Source organism: Trichoderma ghanense (assembly GCF_004382785.1).
Source record: "Trichoderma ghanense strain CCMA-1212 chromosome Unknown scaffold_15, whole genome shotgun sequence".
Taxonomy (NCBI): Eukaryota; Fungi; Ascomycota; class Sordariomycetes; order Hypocreales; family Hypocreaceae; genus Trichoderma; species Trichoderma ghanense.
Window position 1 is genome coordinate 12,003 of NW_027395678.1, and position 23,518 is coordinate 35,520.

At 52.7% G+C, this 23,518-nt stretch overlaps 8 protein-coding genes across 8 annotated transcripts; 6 read left to right on the forward strand and 2 right to left on the reverse strand.

The window, feature by feature from the left end:
• Positions 1-404: 404 nt before the first annotated feature.
• CCMA1212_009080 (Transcription factor gsfR2) lies at positions 405-1,703 on the forward strand (the record flags this gene model as incomplete). The annotated part of the gene is made up of 1 exon (XM_073706181.1): positions 405-1,703. One exon carries the CDS (start codon positions 405-407, stop codon positions 1,701-1,703), a length of 1,299 nt encoding a protein of 432 aa, XP_073555244.1.
• Positions 1,704-1,815: 112 nt separating this feature from the next.
• Positions 1,816-2,971, reverse strand: CCMA1212_009081 (uncharacterized protein; the record flags this gene model as incomplete). The annotated part of the gene is made up of 4 exons (XM_073706182.1): positions 1,816-1,949; positions 2,012-2,180; positions 2,243-2,842; positions 2,897-2,971. 4 exons carry the CDS (start codon positions 2,969-2,971, stop codon positions 1,816-1,818), a joined length of 978 nt encoding a protein of 325 aa, XP_073555243.1.
• Positions 2,972-4,510: 1,539 nt separating this feature from the next.
• CCMA1212_009082 (uncharacterized protein) lies at positions 4,511-6,268 on the reverse strand (the record flags this gene model as incomplete). Its single annotated transcript, XM_073706183.1, has 5 exons — positions 4,511-5,002; positions 5,066-5,431; positions 5,494-5,640; positions 5,707-6,033; positions 6,263-6,268. 5 exons carry the CDS (start codon positions 6,266-6,268, stop codon positions 4,511-4,513), a joined length of 1,338 nt encoding a protein of 445 aa, XP_073555242.1.
• Positions 6,269-7,189: 921 nt separating this feature from the next.
• Positions 7,190-11,438, forward strand: CCMA1212_009083 (uncharacterized protein; the record flags this gene model as incomplete). The annotated part of the gene is made up of 7 exons (XM_073706184.1): positions 7,190-7,364; positions 7,414-7,691; positions 7,747-7,886; positions 7,955-8,408; positions 8,480-10,010; positions 10,064-10,608; positions 10,671-11,438. 7 exons carry the CDS (start codon positions 7,190-7,192, stop codon positions 11,436-11,438), a joined length of 3,891 nt encoding a protein of 1,296 aa, XP_073555241.1.
• A 2,977-nt stretch (positions 11,439-14,415) lies between these two features.
• Positions 14,416-15,021, forward strand: CCMA1212_009084 (uncharacterized protein; the record flags this gene model as incomplete). The annotated part of the gene is made up of 1 exon (XM_073706185.1): positions 14,416-15,021. One exon carries the CDS (start codon positions 14,416-14,418, stop codon positions 15,019-15,021), a length of 606 nt encoding a protein of 201 aa, XP_073555240.1.
• Positions 15,022-18,282: 3,261 nt separating this feature from the next.
• CCMA1212_009085 (uncharacterized protein) lies at positions 18,283-18,687 on the forward strand (the record flags this gene model as incomplete). The annotated part of the gene is made up of 1 exon (XM_073706186.1): positions 18,283-18,687. The coding sequence occupies one exon, from the start codon at positions 18,283-18,285 to the stop codon at positions 18,685-18,687; it is 405 nt and encodes a 134-aa protein (XP_073555239.1).
• A 227-nt stretch (positions 18,688-18,914) lies between these two features.
• CCMA1212_009086 (NmrA-like family domain-containing protein 1) lies at positions 18,915-20,164 on the forward strand (the record flags this gene model as incomplete). The annotated part of the gene is made up of 6 exons (XM_073706187.1): positions 18,915-18,959; positions 19,019-19,306; positions 19,369-19,503; positions 19,569-19,755; positions 19,830-19,999; positions 20,063-20,164. The coding sequence occupies 6 exons, from the start codon at positions 18,915-18,917 to the stop codon at positions 20,162-20,164; spliced, it is 927 nt and encodes a 308-aa protein (XP_073555238.1).
• A 734-nt stretch (positions 20,165-20,898) lies between these two features.
• Positions 20,899-23,365, forward strand: CCMA1212_009087 (uncharacterized protein; the record flags this gene model as incomplete). The annotated part of the gene is given in 7 exon segments (XM_073706188.1): positions 20,899-20,995; positions 21,110-21,219; positions 21,332-21,503; positions 21,582-22,112; positions 22,252-22,579; positions 22,591-23,018; positions 23,138-23,365. 7 exon segments carry the CDS (start codon positions 20,921-20,923, stop codon positions 23,363-23,365), a joined length of 1,872 nt encoding a protein of 623 aa, XP_073555237.1. The 5' UTR covers positions 20,899-20,920.
• Positions 23,366-23,518: the final 153 nt, after the last annotated feature.

Genomic DNA, 23,518 nt, shown 5'->3' on the forward strand with positions numbered 1-23,518 from the left:
ACCTGATTTCGACGGCTGAGCATCCGAGCCGATTCACCACCTCTCAATAGCGTCTAAACAGCACAAATTCAATCCCTATAGCACACAATACATTGCTTGGACTCAGTCATTGATAGTCGGTACACGGCTTGCAAAATTCCGTCGTGTCATGATAAATCGTGCGAGTCCGCCAAATGGCTGCAGAGCATGAATCAACCTCGGCCGGAGTTCCGCAAATGTTCCGCTGCTTATAAACCTGCCGCCAGCGGATGCTTATTTCCCGGCAACTTCTCAGCATCTTCCGTCTCTCCTCCACTCCGATTCGACTAGTATCCCGGTTATTCTCAAGGTCTCAATCTGAAAGAAACTACTGGCAGACCATCCGCACTCAATCATCACTTCTCTCAGAAAAAAAGAGTTCAGACATGCAGCTCGAGCCCAGCAAAGATTCCAATTCCGATGCCAATTCCGCCCACCTCCGCCGAAGAGCGTGTATCCCCTGCACGAGGGCAAAGAGACGCTGCGACATGAATCGGCCTGCGTGTGAGCGGTGTCTGGACAAGCAAATTGCCTGTCGATACTCCATGACCCGGCCGTATGCTCGTCGAGCCGCCAAGTTGCCTCAGACGGATAGCCCTAGCTCCAGTCGAAGCGCAGAATCTCGCGCGATTCCGTTGCTGGGCTCTTCACCCTCAGCCTTGCTAGACACCGAGGACTGCCATGAAAACAACCACGGCGGAGGCTACTCAAAGGATGCCGACTATTCCACTGTCTCCTGGTTCCTTCGGGTCGAGCACTGGGTCATCTACCACGGCGACGCTCAGCCGCCTCAGCTTCCCGTAATTCGCAGCACTGTCTTGCAGCAGTACAATCGCTGCGTGAGGAAATGGCTGGTGCAATGGGTCGAGTTAGGTCACTGTCCGATGATTCACAGATCGCTATTTGCCGAGACGGGGATGCCGTCCTGTGTCCAAGACGCCTATGCCGCCCTAGCAGTCTACCGGATGAAGAACGAGAACAACGAAGAGACTGTGATGCAGCACATTCAGGACAAAGCCGATGCCCTACTACAGAGGCACTCGACTACCGAGCAAGTCCTACTTGTTGGTGGTTTCGCCTCCGTGTCACCGCTCTCGACCATCCAACATCTCGCGAGAGTTCTCTCCCTGTTCATATACGTCTTCATCCGCCTCTTCGACGGCCACGTCCGCCAACGAGCCGAAGCCGAGAAACTCATCCCCTTGCTACGAGACTGGACCGCCCAGCTGTGGAACTCAGTGAACATCGACGTCACCCTACAAAACGCGTTTGGCGGCGACTTTCTCGCGGCCCAGGGCAATCCAGAAGCAGTCGTCAAGCTGTGGCGTATCTGGATCCTGATGGAAAATGTTCGACGCGTCTGGATGGTGAGCACTTGCACGACGTGCATATACCTGGTGTTGAGAGACGGAACTGGCCACTGCGACGGCACCATTGACTTTACGGCTCGACGCGGGCTCTGGGATGCTGCTTCTGCGCCGTTGTGGAAGATCATGCTGGAGCAAAAGGATGCTCTGTTCGTGGTGCCGTTTCAGACGGCTTGGTTGTTTGAGAGGACAACTGTGAAGGACATTGATCCTTTTGGACTGACCATGATGAGTCTCACGCTCAACTCGGACAAGCTTGACTCGTGGATTGCGGAGTCAACGGACACGCATTTAGAGGAGCTGTTGATGACTGTTTGACTGGAGTTCAACATGAATGTGGAAACAGGAATCTGATGAGGTACTGGTGCATAGCGTAAAGGAAATTGAACCTCGATGAAACCGCAGGGCAAAGAAGATGGCATCGAGACTACTAGATGAATGGGGCAACCTGCTCCATGCACCAGTCGTACCATATCTTTCCCAGGCCGCTTCCCCCTTCCTTCGGGCTCTTGGTTCCATTCTCAATATCCTCTCGAATCCTGGCGAATCTTCCCCACGGAATCACTGCCGAGAGAGTTAGCTCACAGATTATGCCACGAAGGAACTTCAGCCTCGCTAATGCTTACCATAGCTTCCCGACTTGTCTGCCGTCGCTTCTGGAGACAGGCCGCAGAAGAGCTCTGAGTATGCTCCGTTGATTGGGGGAAACAGGACGATCTTTTGGTTGATCTGTTGAATGATTCCATTCCCGCCATATCGCTGGAGGTCAGACCTGAGGTTTCCAGGGTTCACAGTCTATAGCAGATTAGCAAGGTATCCCATCGTTGCGGCTTACCGTTCGCATGGCTTAGACTTACCAAGCTAATAATCCCCTTGTCCTTGTGCTTTTTCGCATACTCTGCGCCCTGGTAGTAGACGCCCGCCTTGCTCACAGAGTACTTGTAGTAGGTGCTCTTCTCCTTTTTCGTGAAGCCCAGGTTATCCGGGTCGATTCCTCCTTTGGGCGAGCCCATTTCCGAGTACAGGGAGCTCACCCAGACGACCCGGACAGAGTTGGGCGCACTCTTCGCAGCAGTTTGGGCCAACAACGGCGTCAGGAGCTCAGTGAACAGGACATGGCCTAGATTGTTCACCCCCAACTGAAGCTCGTAGCCCTGCTTCGTCATTGATCCCTGCGGCGGATGCATGACGCCGGCATTGTTGAACAGAACGTCAAGCCTCGTCTCTCTCGCAATGAGTTCCTTGGCCGACTTTTCGACGGCTTCTAGGTCAGCCAGGTCCAGAGAGAGGAACTCTAGGCGGCCAGTGGACGCAGGGAAGGCTTTGCGAACGTCCTCGATGGCTTCCGTGGCTTTTGCCTGGCTACGGGCTGCGACGTAGACGGTGGCGTTTTTGGAGTAGAGAATCTGCGCGAGCTCTTTGCCGACGCCGGTGTTGGAACCGGTGACGATGTAGACCTGTTTTGCATGAGCAAACTGTTCACGAGTAAGGGAGTGCAGAACTTTGCATACCTTGCCCGTGAGGTCACCCAGGTTCTGCTCCGTAAAGGCTGGCTTAGGCGGGCACATTTGCGTCCAGATGCCCATGATGTCGGTGTTTGTTGAATCTGGGAAAAGGAGAGGAGTTGATGGGTATCGATGATGGATCATTGTCTTGGGTAGGCGTCATTTTTGGCTCAACATGTCCTTTATATACATGCTAGATTCTCCTTTTTCTCGACTCTGGATCTCGTTCACGGTGCATCGATTCGATTGGAATTCGGGAACCTAGCTGGCAGTTTTTGTCCGACTTTCTGTGGTCAATTTGCCTCTCCCAGGGGATTGCCAATCACGGCATTCCGCCCTTCATCTCCACAGGCCATGAGCCTGTTCTCCTTGGTTATCGACACGAATCTGTGGACAGCCATCAAGGCTAGCCAGTAGTTGAGAAGCTCGATTTAAGCTAGGTGTCCGATTGTAGATAAAATGGCTGACAGGTAGCTCCCGGAGATCGGGGTCAAGGCCAGCCGAAGCGGATTGCGGCCGATTTTGAGGCGGCCGCTTGAGCGCTAGGGAGCGGCCGCTCTGCGCATTTCTTTTTTTTTTTTTTTTTTTTTTTCTTTCGATTTCGCTGTTGTCAGCCATTCTTACGAGACTGAATTGCATTGGCATGAAGAGCATGACATTGTGATTGGATGCTGCATAATGGAAGAGCCCGGTATAAGAAGGGTCGATGTTGATCAAAGACGTGGAGTCTCGGCTCGTAATCGTGGCGTTATCTATGACTTTGACATAGTAACTGACAGATGAAACTCGCACTGCAGGCATGCGACTCAACCAAAGACAAAGATTCATACGGTCATTACTCGATCGTTCTCGGGTCCGGGCAATGCCGAGATTGAAGCTTTGTGTCAGGCACCTGTACGACGAAAAGCTGGGATTTGTGAACGGCTGAGTTACCCTACGGCGTCTTCAACTTTTCCACATGCCATCTTTCTGCACGTTAATAATACATAAAAAACAAACAAACGATGTCATCTGCCTTCGAGACTGAAACCGATAGAGGTCTCTGAATGGGAGTAGTTGCAAGTGACCCTTTCAGAGTGTTGGATTTCGAAGCAAACGTAGTATCGTGTCTGTCTTCAGGTTTATTATCGGACATCATTTGATCAACTTTCATCATATCCAGTACGGGTACCGTCACCGCGTGACGCAGCAACTACAAGAGAGTGTATGGAGTACATGCGACTCGCAGGAGTCCAATGGATGAAGACACCTTAGTAGGTAGTGCCCCGTCATCGCACCCTTCACTTGACTGGCATTGAGGGCAATTTGGCCGTCCATAAGCTGAGCGTCTCGATGGTCTCTGCCGATGAGGAGCGGAAAAATAAAGTTGCCTGATCAAGGGGAAATTTGAACACGAGCCTTTTGGTTCACCATCCCATCTCCACGAATCTCAATGCGACTTCAACAGCTTCGCACGAAGTGAACACAACCAGCACGATTGACATCACCAGTCCTGCAACTGTAAATGCTCAGAGGCTTCACAAGGTAAGATATTTTATCAGATTGCATTCCCAAACATCCGGCTGACGTCTACCATCTGCTGCTAGAGCAAAGACTCCCCGGCTCGAGTCAGCATGACCTCTACACTCTCATCCGGCCCTCGAACCTCTCCATTCCAGCAGATGAGGCCATCATCGAGACCGTCTCGGCATCTCCGTTGGCCTCCGTCTTGCACTTGCAGGGACACTCCTGCGCCGGCTCCGGCTCTCCTCCAGGGATAACCACCCCGTTGACGCTCATGGTGATGTAGTCGGCAAACTGGGCGCCGTACAGCACATTCTGGCTGTTGCTCGTGTCCACCAGGTCGCTCACCGTCAGCTGCCGCCCCTCGTTGCCGTCAGTGCCCACGACGCCGTCGGGAACCTGGATGTGCAGACGCAGGCCCATGTACTTCTTGATGTCGCCGCGCACCCAGGTAAAGGTGCCCGCGGGGACGGGCTGCAGGTTCTCGCCGGTGCCGTCGACGTCCAGCATGAACTTGGACGCGGCGAACTCGCGCATATAGATGGCCACCGGGTCGGCAATCGAGACCTTGGCCCCCTTGACCACCAGCGAGTTGATCATGGAGCCAATCTAGCACCCTCTGTTAGTGACCCAAGAAGCACAAACATACATGTAGGTAGACAAGACGCTTACCTTGGGATCGGAGTTGCGCGTCGGGTTTCCGTACGCCGAGCAGTTGCACAGCTCAACCGGGTCAGAAATGATGGTCCCGTCATCTCTCTTGCGAATCACAGTCCCCTGAGCAGCAATGTCAATCTCGGCGCTCAGCGTGTTGTTCTTCTGCGCCAGGTGCATGATGCAGCCCGGGTTCGTCGTGATCAGGTTATCTGCGCTCTTGGGGTCGCTCCTCACGACGCCGTTCCACTTGTTGTACGGCTCATATTTGCCATTGCTGTCAAACAGATCCTCCTGCTTCATCTGGCTGGCAAACTCGGGGTTGCAGCTCTGATACATGGCGAACATCTTCTTGGGAGCATACTCTGCAAGGAACGCCCAGTACTTTGACATAGTACGTTAGCTTCCCCTTGTCACGTTCCTCTCACTGGTCGTCAGTTACTCACCTCGGGCCCTTCGCAGGTAAACGTCACAGACAAGATCCTCCCATCCTCGTCCCGCTTCACAGTCCACTCGAGATACTCATCTTGACGGTCGCGGTGAGCATCCGCCTCCTTCCACCGCTCTTGATCCGTGTTGGTTTCCTTCTGGATCTGAGAACCAAGTCAATACCGATACCACAACCAAGCAACCAACCCTTTCAACTCAAGAAGTCTCACCAGTCGAGGAAATCCGATCCAAGTGATGGGGGTAGGCTTCTGGCCCACATTGTACGGAGTGATGCGGCCGTTGAAGAACTGCTTCAGCTTGGTTCTCGGCTTGCCATCGCAGCCGCGCTTCCTCGGCCTAGGTAGAGGGTGCATATTGCCGTCATCGTCGCGATACTCGGCATTGATTTCTTCAGTCATCCAGGTGTCGATAATGTCCGACCAGACGCCAGTCTGCCCAGCCGTGAGCTTGTCATCTTGGTAAGGATATCCCGGAGCCCGGAAGACCGCCAGCGTTCTGATAGTTTGATCGGCCATCTTGGCAGCTGAAGTGGTGCACTGAAAGCAAGGTAAGTGACGAAGTTGAAAGTGTTAATAGGAAGTTGTGCTGTCTTGCTTTGGAGAGGTGAGGCGCGATGTTGCGTCTTAGAACTCGATGGGCATCATCTCGTCTTTATACTCAACCCGGCCATGTCAACTCCTCAATCAAGTCCATGGCTCAACACAGTCAATCGTCCCTCATTGCGACACCACGGCAGACCGGCTCAACTCGCCACGACCATCGCACAGCCATGCTACCGTTTGCAAAGAGATGAGCTCTTGGGTGCTCCCAGAACCAGAACATCACCGCTTTACAGGCTCGCCAGCCCCGAAGAGTTCAGCACGATGAGAAGTGTCCAACCCAATCAGAGGCCTCATGTCTTCCACCAGCAACATCTCCTACAGTCTCGACTCGCTTCAGCTAGCCACAACCACATCACAAGCTGGAGCTTCCCCAGCCAATATTGGGTCCTTGGAGCCATTATTGAATGCATCCCTGCGAAGTGTTGGTGGCTAATCCGCTTCGGGGTCCCCACGCTTCGTCTCCCGTCACATCTCCGTTTTCCAGATCATCTAGCCGAATGCCCCAAGCTCTGGAGCCTTTCCAAAACCCTTGCCTCCAAGTGGACCGCCCAGCACGCGGCGGCTAGACCCGACCAAACGGACGGGCCGAGCACAATTGCACTACGGGCCGTGTCTTGGGACCAAACCGTCCAGCTGCGTCCTTCCCCTGCAGACTGCGGGAACGGAGGGCCGAGGCAATAGTGAGTACAATAGCTCCAGTCGGGCTCACTCTAGCCTCGCTGTCACCACCGTCACGTCCTATCACGGCGACTTGTTTCGAAGCATTCCGCCTCGTCTGCGCCTTGCCCGAGCTTCACTGCCTCCAGCTCCTCCAAGCGAACCACAGCTCAACATCCAGACCAGGTCTCGAAATGGTCATGCATTGAAACTCAGCCAGCCACATTGACCCAATTATGTCGACTATTGACTCTGCGCATCATGTGTCGGGAACCTGTCAGTCATTGTTGTGCGGCTTCACGGCAATGGATCGTTGAGAGAGAACATCAGGCTGTCAAGTCGAAAGACTTGTCCCTCTATAAGTAGAGACGACGACATACTGTTGTTGAGATGAAGACGTCTGCCATTAACTGAAACAAACATTACATACACAATGGCACCGACATTTTACTGGAGAGAATTCACCCGTGACGGGCGCTCGGACAAAGACCATGAGGCTGATCAAGCCTTTCTGAAAGCAAACTTTAAGGACTTCTTTGGCAAGTGGCTGCAACAGGGCGACAATGCTTTGTGCCAGTCCTTTGACTCGCTGGTGATGCACTTTTGGAGTAAGTCTCTGCTACACTGTCATGGTTATGCCTCATTAACATTGATAAGACGAGAGCACCGGAGATCAGCCCCTGTATTGCATCAAGACTTTCATGGTGGCCGACGGAAGCTTCTTTGATCTCAGCAAGAATCCGGATGCCACATGGTTCAACCCGCATCTTCGACTTGTGACACTCATCACATTAGTTGACAAAGATTCATTCAGCTCGTCAACCTCCGAGTGGACGTTGTGCATCGTCGGAGGAAGGGATCCCCTGCAGTCATCTCGAGCCAAGTCGTTCCTCCAAGTGGCTGCTTGGGACGGCCTCACATTCCGATTCTACCAGGTCTGTCCATCCCAAACAACATTGAATTTGCATGCCTCTTCTAACGTGAAGCCAGAGTGATTTCCCCAACAATGACAGAAGCAATCAGTCTTGGACATACTTTGGAGAGTCCATGGACGCCTTTGGGCCTGCCGAGTATCTCGGGCCGTTCAACGGACATGTCAACGGAGCCTGCATCATGAAAGAACTCCATACGTAAGTGGTCCATTTCCTCCACCATGACACCCTATCTTATTCCCAACTCTCACATTATGTACCATTAGGCCTTGGCTGCATTGGCTTGGTGGCGCTCCAGTCAACTTCGAAGCCTGCATTCCCAGTGACATCAAAGAGATGTACAAGAAGCTTCCTTACATCACCGAGGACGGCCAGAGCGTGTTTTCAGCCGTTGATCACAATCCCGAAGAGCTAGAGACCGCCATCAAGAATGGCATTGTCAACTGGTTTCTGATTCGAAGGAAGAATGACTTTTTCGACTCTGCTTCCAAGCTGCTCAAGAACCCCAAAAATATCCCGCGATGGGTTTCGCACCTGTTCCTGACGACGACGATCAACATGGAAGGGGCAGCGCTCAAGCCCAACCTCAAGCCGCCGCCATCCATGGTCTCTGATGCTTTGGTCATGAACGTCCCAAAGCCCAAAGGTGTCTGGGTCATACCCGATAATCACTTCTATGATCAAGAGCTTTTGAGCCTGACAAACTTCTCCACACTTTTGGTACGTTCTACCGCAAAATCACCTTCCAATATTGCCATTGGTTTTCTGCCTTAACACTTGCTCGGCAATAGCCACCTCGACGACTCGGCGTCTCCTTTTCTGATGAAGTCTACCACCAAGCCGTCGACGACCTCGGGCTCTGTTTGCTTCAGGAAATTGACCCTAAAGATTACACCCCCGATATCCAGCTCCCCTGGCAGTCCCTCGGAGGCGACAAGCGGACAGAAACCGGCGTCTCTTACGAAGACGTATACTTCAAGAAGGTCTTGGTCGGCGAAGGAGAGACCCCCTTCAATATGCTCCATGCATCATTTGAAGATGCCCATGGAGTCCAGAGAATGCAGACACTCAAGAAGATTGTCCCAACAACTGATCACGCGGCGATTACTCCGGCTTCGTTCATCGGGCTGTTCTCTAGCAAGACGTTCAACGCCGTCATCATGGTCGACTTTTGGAACCCCATCTACTCCTGGAAGAGGGGCCGCCTGATGCAGTACGTGCCGCAAAACGCGACATTTGACGGCAATGCATACGACCTCGATGCTCGGTTTGTCGAGAATGTCAAAAACTCTGCGTGGGCGAAAATCGATGGCACTCCGGAGCACCGCTTCCTTCAATTGATTGACTGCACTCTGCAAGACCATCAAAAGAGCATCAGCGACTACTTCGACGCAGTCAAAGCGCGGATGAGTACGGAGCCCAGAAAGGCCCTGTACGACTATCTTTCGCTGGCAGAGTCTCGCAGGCGAATCTACCGTCCCCTGCCTCTCGACGAGTTCGGGTACACCATGCCTTACGCGACCAAGATGCCATTCACAACGCCTTTACTGGAAATGACTGCAAAGGGCAAAGTTGTGCCCATGCCAGAGCGTGGGCAGACGTTTCTCAAGGAATGGACAGATGCCCTGGGTGGCGTAGACCCGAAAGTGCTTCCCAAGGCTGATGCAGGATCCTCTCAAGGACCACTGGGCTTGCAAGCACTCCCCAAGCCAGCAAGGCTTGCTCTTCGCTGCCAAAATCTTGCAACCTCGAGACAAATCAGCACCAAAGCGACGGGGTCGCAAGGCTGCCCCTATCTGGCTTCTAGAGAGATGACAAATGGTTCCACTGATTCAACTCCCGCAAATGAACCATACACGCCAACCTGGGAGGACGACGTTCTTCCTCTCATTACGTCTCCCAACTGGGTCAAAGGCGACCCAGCCAAGAAAGGAGCGAGCTGGATCAAGGCCATGAAGTATTGGGGCGCCAACCACTGGAGCCTAGATTCCTACGACGATGTGAAGCAGAGAGTCGTCAGCATCTATCGCCATCTCAGATCGGAGTCGATGCCAATCACCAACGATCCCCAAGACTACTGGCCGGAGAGCGCACTCGAGGTGCTACGAAACTGGGCGAACGGGGGCTTTCCAAAGACCAAATTCCATATCACGGTACCCAAGGTGATCATTCCCAAGCCTGTGGAGCCGCGAAAGACGTACAAAGTCAGAGAAGACATCATGAGCCTCTCGAGGGCTAGGCTCGCCGAGTATCAGGCCAAGCTGGACGACGTTCTCAAGGTGGGCGTGCTAGGTTCGAGGTGGCAGGAACTTGGACTATTGCGTGAGTATGGCTTCCGATATCTCCAGAGAACACTTACTGACGACATATTGTAGATGCTGAATGGTGTTTGCACTACCAAGAGGCCACCTTTCTGTGGCACAGAGCCTTCCTCCGTTACGTGGAGCAGCTCATTGACTTTCCAATCCCCTACTGGAACGGCTATTCTGTTGCCTCTGCCGATCCCGACTCCCCTCATGCAGGAATCCCACCATGCTTCTTTGAAGAGACCTACGTCCACCCCAAAGACGGCAGCATTCGTCCCAATCCCCTCAAGTATGCCCTGTCCCTGGACGGAAAATCTGCCGATGGAACAAGTCAGTATGTGACTCGAGACAAGATCCTGGCTGAGGGACCGTCCTCAGCCAAATGGGCCAACAAGATCTGCATGATGAAGCTGTATCATGAGCAGATCACGAGCGCGTTGAAACAGTCTACCTATACCTCGTCGGAAACCGAGGAGCACTTTGGCATCCCCTGGGCCAATATCCAGACCTTCTCGGAGAACCAGCCCGATAAATGGTATCCCCATCGCTTCGACTTTGACGGACTATTCGAGCAAGTTCACGACAACTTTCACGGCTGGATAGGGCCTGACATGGTAGCTACAACTCTCCTTCCGAGACGCAAATCCTTGTCATTTTACTGATGTGCTTTCCGCAGGCTGACAACACGTACACGGCGTTCGACCCCATCTTCCTGTCCTACCACGCTAACATGGATCGACTGGCGGGCATGTTTATCGAATCCCATCCCGAGAACCACTTCACCTCAAACTTCCCTCTCCAGCCCTTCATCGACAATGGCACGAATCGCAGCTACGACGATCCGCGTCGCTGGATATACACGACGATCGGGGACATGGCAAAGGATACACGAGCGCTGGGATACATGTATGGAATGTCCGTCAGCCCAGACGTTTACAGGCCGCCGTCCATTGTCGAACGCGGAGTGCGCAATTTGCGCCCCTCTGGTGGCCGTGCCGTGCACATACCAAAGGGGGTCGAAGCCAGCGCGAAATGCGACAGCACAATATCTGAAACCAACGGTGCCAAACCTGTTGTCAAGATTCCTTTCGTGGTGTTTACTGACGTCGGTTGCACGGCCTCGAGTTACCGTATTGACGTTTTCGCCCCCAACGCACAGTCCTTGGCCCCGGATGTTGTTGAAAACCCAGACTTTGTTGGCCAAATCACTCGCCTGGGGATGGGACCTGGGAGAGCAGGAGCTGGACTGCAGAATCCCGGTCGGTGCCGTAAACCTGCGGCATCGAGGATCTTGAACGCCGAAAGATTTGCGGACCGATTGGCTGCGGAGAAGCAAGTGCAGATTGTCGTGACGGATCTTCAGGACGGAAGGCATTTGACTGAAGAAGAGTATATGAAGCTGCCTGGTTTTGAACCAAAGATTATGTGGTTCCCAAAGGCTTAGAATAGTCAGTGATGATGGGATTAGCTGAAAGATGGAGAAACGATACAAATGATACCGACGTCCAGGGGTTGGTCGACACTCGTGCTTTTCCTGACATGGCGGAATGATAGTGGACCAAGGCATTCTCAATTGAGTAATTGAAGAGAAAAAAAACTTCAAGTTGTTATTAAATCTGTTTCAATGCTGGTACTTATGGTGCGATCGACCGACTCCGTGAGTAGTCGACATCTACAACATCCCACCCACTGAGCGAGCGGTGATGTTTGGAACTACAACACAGTCACAGATACAGCACAATTACCATGGCCTGGACAGTATTGACAGGAGCAAATATGATTGAAAATCTCCATCAGCAATAAAAAGTATTGTCATTGCTGTGCATATTGCATCGAAGCCCGATAAAAGCCACTTCGCCCCCCTGGACCGCAAGCCATCTGTCACGACGCCACTCGCTCACCACTGCAACCATCACGCTCCCAACACCCCGTGCCGTACAAAGACACAATATGAGCCACAATGGCACTCACAATCCTCACGTTGCACCTTCACAAACGGAACTCCTCATCAACAACCCGCACCAGATGATGCAAGCCCCAATAAAATCACCTCGCCTTCCTCTGATTCAAGCCCTTTCACCGCTCTTGACATCGAGAACTTGCTCAATTACGTAGGCAATAGGCAGGCAGGTGTCAATAAGCGAGCAGCCGGCGAATGAGCAAGCACGCAATAAGAATACGAGCTCGGCGGTCTGGGGCAGTCTCCTCCCCATTCACTGGAGCGTGACACATCCGTTCTATCGCGGAGAGAGGCGTGCCTGCTCTCCGAGCAGCTGCCAGGGCGACAGTAGAGCGGTCAGGAAAGTCTAGCGTTGGAGAGGAAGGGTGGCCTCTGCTCATCTGCCTCAAGTTCCCCTCCGCCTCTCTCGTCTCCTACTTCTTCTCCTCCTCCTCCTCCTCCTCCTCCTCTTCTTCTTCATTCTCTCGCCCGTCCTTTTCTCCCATGCCTTGAGATGCCATCTTCTGTCCCATCAGCAGACAGTCTCTTATTGCCCGTCTTGCCGGAGATGCCCGTTCTACGCCTTGCGTCAGATACTCTCGCCTGGTGGCATCCGCCAAGACACTCTCTTCTGTTTCTCTCGCCGGACGCGTTCTCTCTCCCGGCCCGTGCTTTCACGTGAACAGCCGGCACTTCTTCTACCCCTGATCAAGCAACGCCTATTTCAGTGAGTCATGAGCCATCTTCCTCATGTCGTTGTATCTGACCAAGTCCATTTCGTGTCTCTGACTCTTCGAAACAGGAACCAGTCTTCAAGACCTTTGGCTCTGGCCCGCTTTGACGACTTCAATGCTCTGGACGGCGTCTGAGAACCTCTTTTCTGTTTCTCTCGATAAACGTGTTTCTCTTGCCCGACCTTTTCTCCAGCGCGAGGCATACGCAATCTCAGTGAGTTGTTTGACCATGTCACGCATGATATTTTCTTGTTCTTGCATCTGACTCTTGACCTAGAGACCAGTTCAAGCCTTCAGCCTTTGCTTGCCTGGACTTCTTTGATGCTGTGGAAGATGAACTGGATCCTGACCATGTCAGCCAGCGTCACACGCATTCAAGCATCCAACAAGCATGTCGCTGGCGCCCAGTCCGACCAACGTCAATGAGCCTCAACGCAAGCTTCGTCGAAGATCCCGTCAGCCATGTTATCACCTTTCAACAGCGTCCAGGCTCATCAAGAGATTCTCCAACCTCCACCACTGCAACTCTTGCTCTCTGGTCACTCCGACTTCTACTACCTCTGTTGCCTACTCTACCAACACTCTCAAGGCTTGATTCGGCAGGAGATCTATTGAGGTCGAGGCCTATCGAGTGGATGTGTTCACCACCCATGGCCGAGCGAGGGTATTACCGACGGCTGGCGAGCCGGGGGTCTATTGAGGCCCCAGCTAGCCAGCCGGACGTTACCACCAGCCTATGTGCACGGTAAAGTCTTACGAAAACTGCCTCGACAGCGAGGCGAAACTCGCCATTCGGGACCAGTGACGCCCGACAAGATATCTGGGATTTTCACGGCGTGCGACCACCAGCCTCTTGTGCACGGTAAAGTCTTACGCAAAGCACGCCGAGGAGCGACCAGCGTGGGAAACTGCGTCAGTCGCGCGACGAAGCTCTCCCTTCGGAACTAGTCATGTCCAAAAGGACATATGGGATTTCCACGGCTTGAGACCAACGATTCCTTTTCAAGAACCGGCGCTGGATCAAGTCCATTGCTCGAACGTTGACACGTCAGCCCGGGGGGGGGGGCAATGTGGTTGACAACTTGTGTTGGGGTGCATTGTTGGCGGGAGGTTGTCAAGATCATCGACGAGGTTTTGTTTGATCTCTTTTGGTTGTGGACGGACAACGGCGGGCTTACTCTGTTGCCAAGGATGGTCCATGTTATTATTCGCGATAGTAGTAGCTCTGCCGAATCAAAATTACTTCATCTATACTTCCATTACGGTTGGGTCGTGGTTTGCCGAACTCGGACTTGGAATGCTCAGATGAAGCCACCCTTGTAGAGGAACATTCTTGTTGACAGCTGAGCGAAAGTCGGCCGTTGGGTTTTCTGTTCCGAAGCCGTGTCTCTCCAAAAAAAAAAAAAAAAAGGCCCATCGTCGTTGGTTGCTGTGTTCATCGACGGCCACAGAACCGGAAGCTCTCTCTCGATTTCCGGACTTTGGGACCATCTTTATGGCCAACTTCCGACATATCGCCTTGTTCTTTCTTTGCATTTCCTCGCCCTGGAACCAGAATGGGAATGATGGGGCAGCAATGTGCGAGAGGGCGGAGATGCTATCGAACGGGCTATTATCCAATTCCGTACTCAGCTGACAAGCTGTCCACCTGTCCAGAACCCCAGTTCACAACCGCTGGAGCCCCTCACAAACCCATCAACCACAAACTTCGAGCCGATTGTGAGCCTACCGACAGTATGCCGCTCAAAATGGTACCCAGCAGCCCCGAGGACGTGCCACTGATGGTGGAAACATACTTTGAGGCCTTCTCGCAAGATCCGATCCATCAGCGTTTTGCTCCCAAAGGGACGCAGTCGGCCCACTACTTTTGGACTCAAGCTCTTACAGCTGAGATCCGTGACAAGAACAACCAATTCCTTTCTGTCTGGGACGACACCGCCAGCCCCAAAGCCTTTGTTAGCTTTGCGAAATGGATCGCTCCCAGGGCTTCTCCCGAGCCAGTCCCTGCAGTTGACCAGTGGCCCAGCGAGGGCGACCAGGGGTTCTCAGCCTTCTTCTTCGGCAGGCTCAGTGACATGCATTACGAGGCTATGGGCGAGAGGCCGCACTGGTATCTTGAGCTGCTGGCCGTCAAGCCACGGTATCAGGGCAAGGGGGCGGCGAGCTTGATGCTCAAGTACGGGGTGGACAAGGCTGATGAGGACAAGGTGGAATGTTTCCTGGATGCGTCTCCCAAGGGACAGCCGATCTACGAGAGATATGGGTTCAGAGTTGTGCAGAGTGATACGTTCTTGGAGGGGACGTATGTTCAGTGTGCGATGGTGCGAGATGCTCGGCCTCAGAGGGGGGATTGAGTGATCTGGTGGTCGAGCTTTGCCTGCTTGCTTTCCGAAATAATGAGGTAACGACAGCTGGCATTGTTTGTATTGTTCTGGTGCCTCGACTCGACCAACTTCAGCCTTTGTTTGACTAGGAGAATGTAAATAAGGATGCGCTAGACGGACAGTTAGAGATATACATTCGGACTGCAGCAAAGAGGAAGGCATGCGTTTCTCGTGAAGCCAGCTTTCGCCACCTGCAGGCGATTATGGGACAAGATTTGTCGACTTCCGGGCTCCAACAATGGTTCTCCTATCTAAGAGCGCAGTAAAGGCTGCAGGGCTTCGTAGTAATGATCCGCCAATGCTAGAGATTGCCTCCCTACTAGAGAGTCTGTGACTGCTGGATTACCTCCTCGTCCCACGGCTCCTCCGTGAACGAAGACTGAAACAAGAGAGAGAAAGGACAGATGCCTAATATCCTCACCTTGGTTCCCCGTACCCGATCGAGGGAGTTGCAAGGCGGTGGCCCGACAAGTGCAGGCCGCTTGGGTTTAGGCATCCAGCGAGGGCCACGTTACTGCAGAGCTTTCCCCAAGCAAGAAGACGCGTCTGCAGCCCATCTCTCACCTTCCAGAGGCATTCAGACGCGTCATCAGTATCTCTTCCAGTGAGAAAGAGCTGCTGCCTCCTGGCAACGGCTGGCGCTTGAAGCTCTGATTGGGAGCATCGAGGGCAATCACGTGGGTCCAAAGGGGGGTGAGCGTAAACGGGCACTTCCTCTAAGGCCTGTCGCTGGTTCTTCCACTTTCTTCCACTTCTTCTCCCTTTTGCATCTCCCACCTTTCATCCTCTTCATCTCACTTTACTCCACTCCTTATCCTCCTCCGTCGACCGCAGTCGTCTCTGCCTCACGGCAGCCAACACATCAAACCAACAATAGCCACTTTATTCCACGGTTCAATCTACAAGTCACTGGCCTACGTCTTCAAGCAGATCCAAACAGTAATGCCACCGCTGTTGCTACCATCTCTTCTCCAACGCGTTCGTGCCAAACCGCCTACCTTGCCCCAGGTCCATAGCCGTCTGAGGCGAAAGGTATGCCCATATTCTTTCGACACTTCACGTCTCTACTTCATAACGTTTGCTAACTTCCATTCCAGACACGTTGGAACAGAATACGATGATGTTTCTTCTGATCTATCAAGAGACGCATCGCCGCCAAAACTCCCTTAGTCGCTCAAGAGTTTCTCGCACCAGTCAGCGATCTCTGATCGTCGAGCGTTGAGAGGTTGTCAAACTTATGGTCCGTGACGGTTTAATCACACTCCTGTTTCGTGCTGTCTCTTCCTCGGGCCATTGGGCAAACCGCTGGTATTTTGCTGGCTATAGTGGTGAGGAGTCTATTGAGGCTCTAGCCCATCGACATTGTCGGGTAAGTGATGGATAGTCCAACTCCGTCATTCTCTGGCGTTCTTTTGGCTGTAAGCAATACTGATGCCGTGCTAGGTCTTCGTATATCCAGAGACGTCGTCGTCTTCCCTCTCGCCACCGTTCTCTATCACAGATAGCCCGGATTGTCTTTGTAAGATGACACAACAGTCCCGCCATTGGTGGCTATCGAGGACGCATTTGCTGTGGCAGGAGGCGTATTGACGCCGAGGCCCTTTAGTTGCTGAGATGGCTGTGATAACGAGACGGCACCCCCATCTCGGCGTCTGGTTGATGTCCGCGTCTGATCCATAGCTTCTTGATGACGCAACCGGTGCGGCAGGAGGTGTAATGACGCCGAGGCCCATCAATTGCCGAGGGAAGCCGCGGGTTGGGAGCTGTTGACGATGTCGCCTACGGAATCTCGGTAAGTTAGGGCCATGAAACGAAGTCATTACATCTTGCTAAATCATGTGCCAATCAGGGAATATGGATGCTCGGTTCGGCGGGAGGTCTATTGAGGCCTCAGCTGGCCGGTTGGAGGCCTTCCCCTTTTTCCTGCATACCGCCTACCTTGGGGTGCTTGGGCACAGTTGGAGCTGTTCGCAGAGCTTTTTTGAGTGATGACGCATTTGATGTAGCAGGAGGTGTATCGACGCCGAGGCTCATCAGTTGTCGAGCTCAATTAGTTTCCGCGGCGTTGTGGGGAGGAGATGGAGAAATTGGAGGGTTTGGAGGAAGCGGCGGCCTTTTGGGAAGCTCGAGTGATTGAGGACGCACCTGATGTAGCAGGAGGCGTTTTGACGCCGAGGCTCGTCAGCTGTCGAAAGCCTCGAGCTTGCACAGAAGGTGAGCGGCCGGCTGAGGGCAGGGAGGCGGCTTGGCGCCGAGGAGGATTCAGTCTCCCTCCCAGCATGGAAGAGGAGGGTGACGGGTGCAGAGGATATGGATGGAGAGGGGCGATGGCTGGGAATGGATAAATCGGGGGAGAGGGGATGGGTGGGAGTGGATGACTGGGGTGGGTTGACCATTATCAGAGACTGTGTCTCGTCTCTATCCACATCTGCAGCCATCACACCAATGGCCTTGACCGTGTTGCAACCGTCAAGTCAGCAAAGCCTTTGACAGATGTTGGCCGGCTGGTCAGGGGGCTACAAAAGTCCCCAGCCAGCTGGCCAGATCATTTCCTACCGTCTATTGAGGCCTCAGTCTGCGAGTTCTGTCTTTTGCGTCCGCTATATCGTTCTCCTATCTTTGTGTCACCGGCACTGGATGGACCTAAGAAGGGGTTTCTCCATCGTGGATGCTTGTCTTCTCCGCAGTTCTCACTATCGACCTCTTGGCCGTCATCTCCTCGCAATAGCTTTATCGTCAAATTTCTGGATGGCAAACATTGGAGTCTGGTTGCACTTCTGCAAGCAAGCTCAGAACTACTATGCCTGAGCACACTGTTTACATGTCTTCAATCAACTGTCATGTTTCATCATCTCCTCGTTACCTGCATCTGTGGTGGGACGGTCCAAATAGTAATGTAGATGAACTAATCATATTAGTCTACATATGCTGGTCGTTGCCTCAAACACTAGGCCCCGTTTGCGTGACATATCGCATATTCGAAGACTCCATTCATCTTAACAGCAGAGACCATCGGACCGTCAGTGGACATCGGCATTGAGACAACTCCAAAGTCAATCGAACAAGCTTCCACGAGAGTCAGGACAGACCAACCTTGCCGCTTAGTAATCGCGAATAAGGGGAACGAGGGCAAGATGGAAGTTTGAGAGCGATGTGGAAACGCGGTTGATAGGATATTGCTCCTAACCAAAGGCGTGCCTTGACTATTCATAGCGCATCAGTCGGATCGTCATGACTCAATCCAGCGTTCTCATCACTAATGCCAGCAGAGGTATGTATGCCCTCCTCGTACGCAGGATAGGAAGTCGTCGAACCATATGGACGTTAGGCCAGGCATCGAGGCCACTCTGGCAGCCAAACACCTCGTCCGACCGCACAATGCTCAGCTCCGAGGCCAATCCGGCAAGATACAGTGTCAAACGAAACTTCCTTGCATTCCGACGTTTCCAGGCTCTCAGTCTCTCAGCCAAGGCCGGTGCTCCGTATGGCGAGCGGTTAATGAAGAAGATGGGCATAAATGGGCAGAGCCAGAGATCTGCAGCTAGCACTTGGGGAGGCCGATTTCACCCCAGGGGTCGTGATACAAAGATCGGATACGCTCTGTCAATCCCCCTTCCTGGGGCTAGGGATGGATAAGGCATGTCCGGAGGATGTGGATCAAGAGAGTGGCCCGGACAATGAGCCTTCGGTAAAGCGAAGATGTACGTTCTCCGCTGACCTGATAAGTTGAAACGATTGCTGAAGCAATAACGGGCCGGCCGGGGATGGTATGGGGTATATAAAGACGCCATCCTATCCATCTCATGGATCGGCAGCTTGGGATACGCTCATGCAATAAACACTGAGAAGCAAGAATTCAGAACATGGCTCCCAAAACAGTTGTCGTGGTTGGAGCTACCGGCCTCCAGGTCTGTACTCCAATTTTTCATATCTTCTGCCGATGTAATCTCTAACTTGGTACAAAAAGGGGGGATCCGTTGTCGAAGAGTTCCTCGAATATCCCAACGAGTATCCTGTCAGAGGCCTCACCCGCGATGTCTCCAAGCCGGCCGCCCTGGCTCTCTCCGTAAAAGGAGTCAACGTCCAAGCCGCGGACCTCGATTCTGGCCACGAAGCTCTGGAAAATGTCTTTGCTGGGGCGGACATCGTCCTCGCCCTGACGGACTTCTGGCCTTCGAGATCCAAAGTCGTGGAAGTCGCTCAAGGCAAGGCCCTGGCCGATGCCGCTGCGAGGATTCCCACGTTGGAGCACTTTGTTTGGAGCGCTCTCCCTGATCCGATGGAGCGCTCTCGAGGAGATTGTATCATGTGCACCAGTGGAAGAGCAAGACGGATGTGACGGAGTACATCAAGACGCAGAAGCCTGAGCTGTGGAAGAAGACGACGACGATTCTCTTTCCCAATTATTTCGAGTATTGTCTGACTGATCCCAAACGGTGTTTGCCCCGTCAGGTAACCTTTTTTGAATTCTCGGAGTATAGGAAATGGAGTGAAGCTACTATTTTGGATGGTCCCAGATTTCGGGAACGCTTGTGCGCGAGTTTACCCTCAGTCCCTACACGATACTGCCAAACGTCGCCATTGCCGACACTGGGAAGCTTGTTCGGGCTGTTGTAGAGGACAAGGCGACCTACTTCGAGAAGACAATCGCATTCTGGGCTCAGGGACTGTCGGAAGGCGGAAAGCTGGCAAAGCTTGGAAGCGGTACGTTTCGGCGTTTTGGTGTCGTGGGTTATCGTTCGGTGAGGCATCGTGAGAGCTGACAATGACACGGTTAGAATTTGGACTGCCGTTCGAATACAAGAAGTCAACCCCGGAGCAGTTTCAAAAAGGGTTGGAGGTAGCTGGCCTGACTCCTGAGATTTCTCTGGACTTTGCGGAACAGCTTCTGATGTTTGAGTATTTTGGCAACGTGTATGCGAGCCATGACTTTGTTCATGCTAGGGAGGTGAGCGTTTACTTGCCTGGACATATGTAGCCGCCGCGTGATACTGACGAAAGTTCGCTTTAGATTCCCAACCTGTCGTTGAAGAGTTGGGACGACTTTGTCCGGGAGCACAAGGAGGAGCTGATGGCCAAGATGGAATCGGGAGATGGACGTTCTCGGTGGTGAGCGTTGACTGGCCGGGAGAAACGTGGTCATACTCGTAGAAAGACAATCCCGACCAGAGATCACAGACCACTGGTCGCAAATTCTTTCTTCAGAGAGTCGTTTGGGAGGCATTTCAATAGCCAGAGTGGCGAACCGATCGCATTCTGCTTTCAAGCGTGTCTTCCAGCAGGCGGGTGGGATTGGCGTCGGCAGGACAGGGGCAGTAACAGAATGGTTGGTGCGATTGTCGGCAAAGGAGGTGCTAACGAAGAATAAGGTATCTGAATAAAATTCGGTCAACAGTAGTTGATTTCACGATATTGATGTTTGATACTTTTTCTGAATAAAGATTGAACCTGGTAGAAGAACGAGGACGGTGACGTATTGGCGCCCATGTGGGGTTTCTTGCGAGACTCGAGATGCAAGAACGCTCTCCTGAAGAACAACCATTTGTCTGGTCGCTAACAAGATCGTCACAGCGCAGTATTTTTCGTCTTGAAGATTTCAGTTTGTATCCTCTCCTTCTCCTCATTCGACCATGGATAGACTGGATCGGTGCTGGCCAGGGGCAAGTCGGGGGCTGGCTCGAATTCCGCTGACTCAGCGGCTTATGTCCCCGGCTTCCCCAGATTCTGCGCCTTCTCACTTCCTCATCTTCAGTCTCTTGCTCTCGCCAATTCAGACAGACTACTTTTACTCTCCTTGTGCAATTCGATCCCCGGAAGTTTGGTTTCAACGTGGCCTACGGGTAAAAGGTCGTCGAATCGCAAGCAAGCAATGGCGGCTGAATCGCCTCGCAGCTCCAACAGGGGACGCCGAGCGAAGGCGTGTGACTCGTGCTCGCGGAGAAAGGTGTGATTTCACCACTTGATTTGCATCTCCAGATGGTCCAATTGACATGATCTTGGGCTCAGAGCCTACGAAGAGAACTGATCCAGGAAACCAACTGACTGGTTGCCCCAACAGATCCAGTGCGATGCTGATGTTCCGCAATGCAACTGGTGCAGACACCACGATCTAGCCTGCACATACCATCGATTAGTGGCAAATACCGACAGGAAGAGGAGCACTAAGAGGTGAGGTTGTTCCCATTGTGTCTCTTTGTACATATTCGTACCCAAATCCTGCAGGACACTCGGGTAGATTTGCTGCTTGGCATAGCCCTGTTCACTGATTTTTGACGAAAAGCCCAGGCCACAAGGTCTCCCAGCCGGATTCCATCAGTCGAATGGAGGCCATCTTGGTTCAGCGGCTATCCCAGCACGGTTCTGGTAGGCTCTCAATTCTCTTTTCTTTGCATTTCAGTTCCGGCCTCATTACGTCTTTGAAGTGTCGGTTCTTCTCCTGCACACTTCCCTTGGTGTTTTCACTTATTCGCCCTAATCGCCTACCTACATGTGTCCGAATCTCTTTCTGATATCTCTCTTCAGACACTCAGACAGAACACTTGACCTTCTCACATTCCCATCTACGCAATGCCACATCTTCCACAGACATCCCACTCTTCTCTGAAAGGGGACGAGCGTGGATCGAATCCCGGACCGCAAGCTGCATGACACCCCAGACGCTCTGCTCATTTGGTCGCCAATGGCGCAACCCTCGACGTCTGTATCCAGATCCGGATACAGCAGTTACCAACACGCAACCCTGTGAGCTTCCTCCGAGGGCGACGGTCGAGCGGTATGTCAACATCTATTGCTCTTCGTTTGCGTGCCTCGTCTTCCCCGTCTCGAGCAGATGCCTTTTCGGCAGGACTCTCGATTTGGCCTACCAGTCACACGGTTCTTCTTCTACGGTTCCTGCTAGAGCCTGTGTCTACTCGTTCCTTGCCTTGATAACCATTCTCAAGATTGAGGATGACTCGATTACAACAATGGCGTGCGAATCATACGTAGCAGCTGCTACATCGTCAATCCCCCATATTACGCAAGAAATGACGGGGGGTGGGCTTCAAATGCTCGTCACAATGGTATGTTCTACAATTCCTTAACAGTGTTTCCGATTCGTCTATCCTTTACCTCTGCGCTATAATTCTCGATTTTCTTCTTAATGGGATGCACTGAAAGTGTATCGTGATGCTCACAATTTGATTTGGGCTCTATCAACAGGCCATAGTCTACTACTTCCTAGGGGACCTTCAGTCTACAGGTCTCTTCATCTCTATTGCTACACGGCTCATATTCGCACTCAATGCTCACGCCAATCCCGACTATGCCACCGCATCAGGCTCTCTTTCGCCGTCGTCATCCAACCACGCCTCGCCGCCTCTCTCGCAACTGTACGACAAGAGCAATCCAGCTCATCATCTTCGCGACCCCTTTTGGACCTACTACGCCATCGATAAGGACTTGTGTATCCGCACTGGGCAGCCTTCTTGCCTCCTAGACCTCCACTGTGATCTCACACTCCCCCCTGACTACTCCTTGATGCAAAGCCGTCACGTCCAGAGCCCTTCCATCCCGAGTCTCGGCAGCAACACTGCCCCATGTATCCCTGGGACCTCGAGCTCTCTCAGCTAAAGTCCCGAGCATACGACGCCCTATATTCGCCCATGGCCCACCGCAAGACGCAATCCGAGCTCCTCGAGAGCATCCGCGTTCTTGGCGAGTCCATCGAGCAATGGCGTTTGTCCATCCCGCCGGATATCCGTCCGACTCTCACGTTTAGTGAAACGACGCCCGAGAGCGCAGATGTGAGCATGCAGTCGTCCATGATTCGGCTGGCATACTATCACTTTGTTGCGATAGTTCATCGAGACAGTAGGAGATGCAAGGCTCATTTACCAGACCACTACCACGAAGGTGTTCAATCCAGCTTCAACATTTCTCTTGATGCTTGCAGATCGACGGTGATATATTTGCGGATGGCTCTCCACGTCATAACAGACGACTGCTTCTAGTACTAATCATTTTCTCTCTTTCCGTCTTCACGCTGCCGTCCGTCATTGAAGAGGAAAGCTACTGATATCACTTTCACCTCAGGATCGTCATCTAGTACCCCATCACCGCCATCCTCGCCTTCTTCTCCAACATTCTCTCCGACCCTCTCGACGAGTCTACCGCCGGAGACCTCGAGATCCTCAGGAGCGCCCCTGCGCTTATCAGAGGTATCCCTATACGAAAGCTGACATTGGCGGCATTGACGCACCTCAAGTTTCTAGATGCCTTCTCAAAGGAACTTGCCAGACTAGGAGCGCTTGCCATTGACAAAGCAAAGGGTTGATTCTCTTTGTGAATGAATCATACATAGAAAAAGATAGAAAACAGAATTAATCACCAATATTCGTTACATTCATTCTCTGAATAGAGCAGTAGACAGCACTGAAAACCCGCATCCATGTACTAGATGTGTAAGCACATCCTCGATACCATTCTC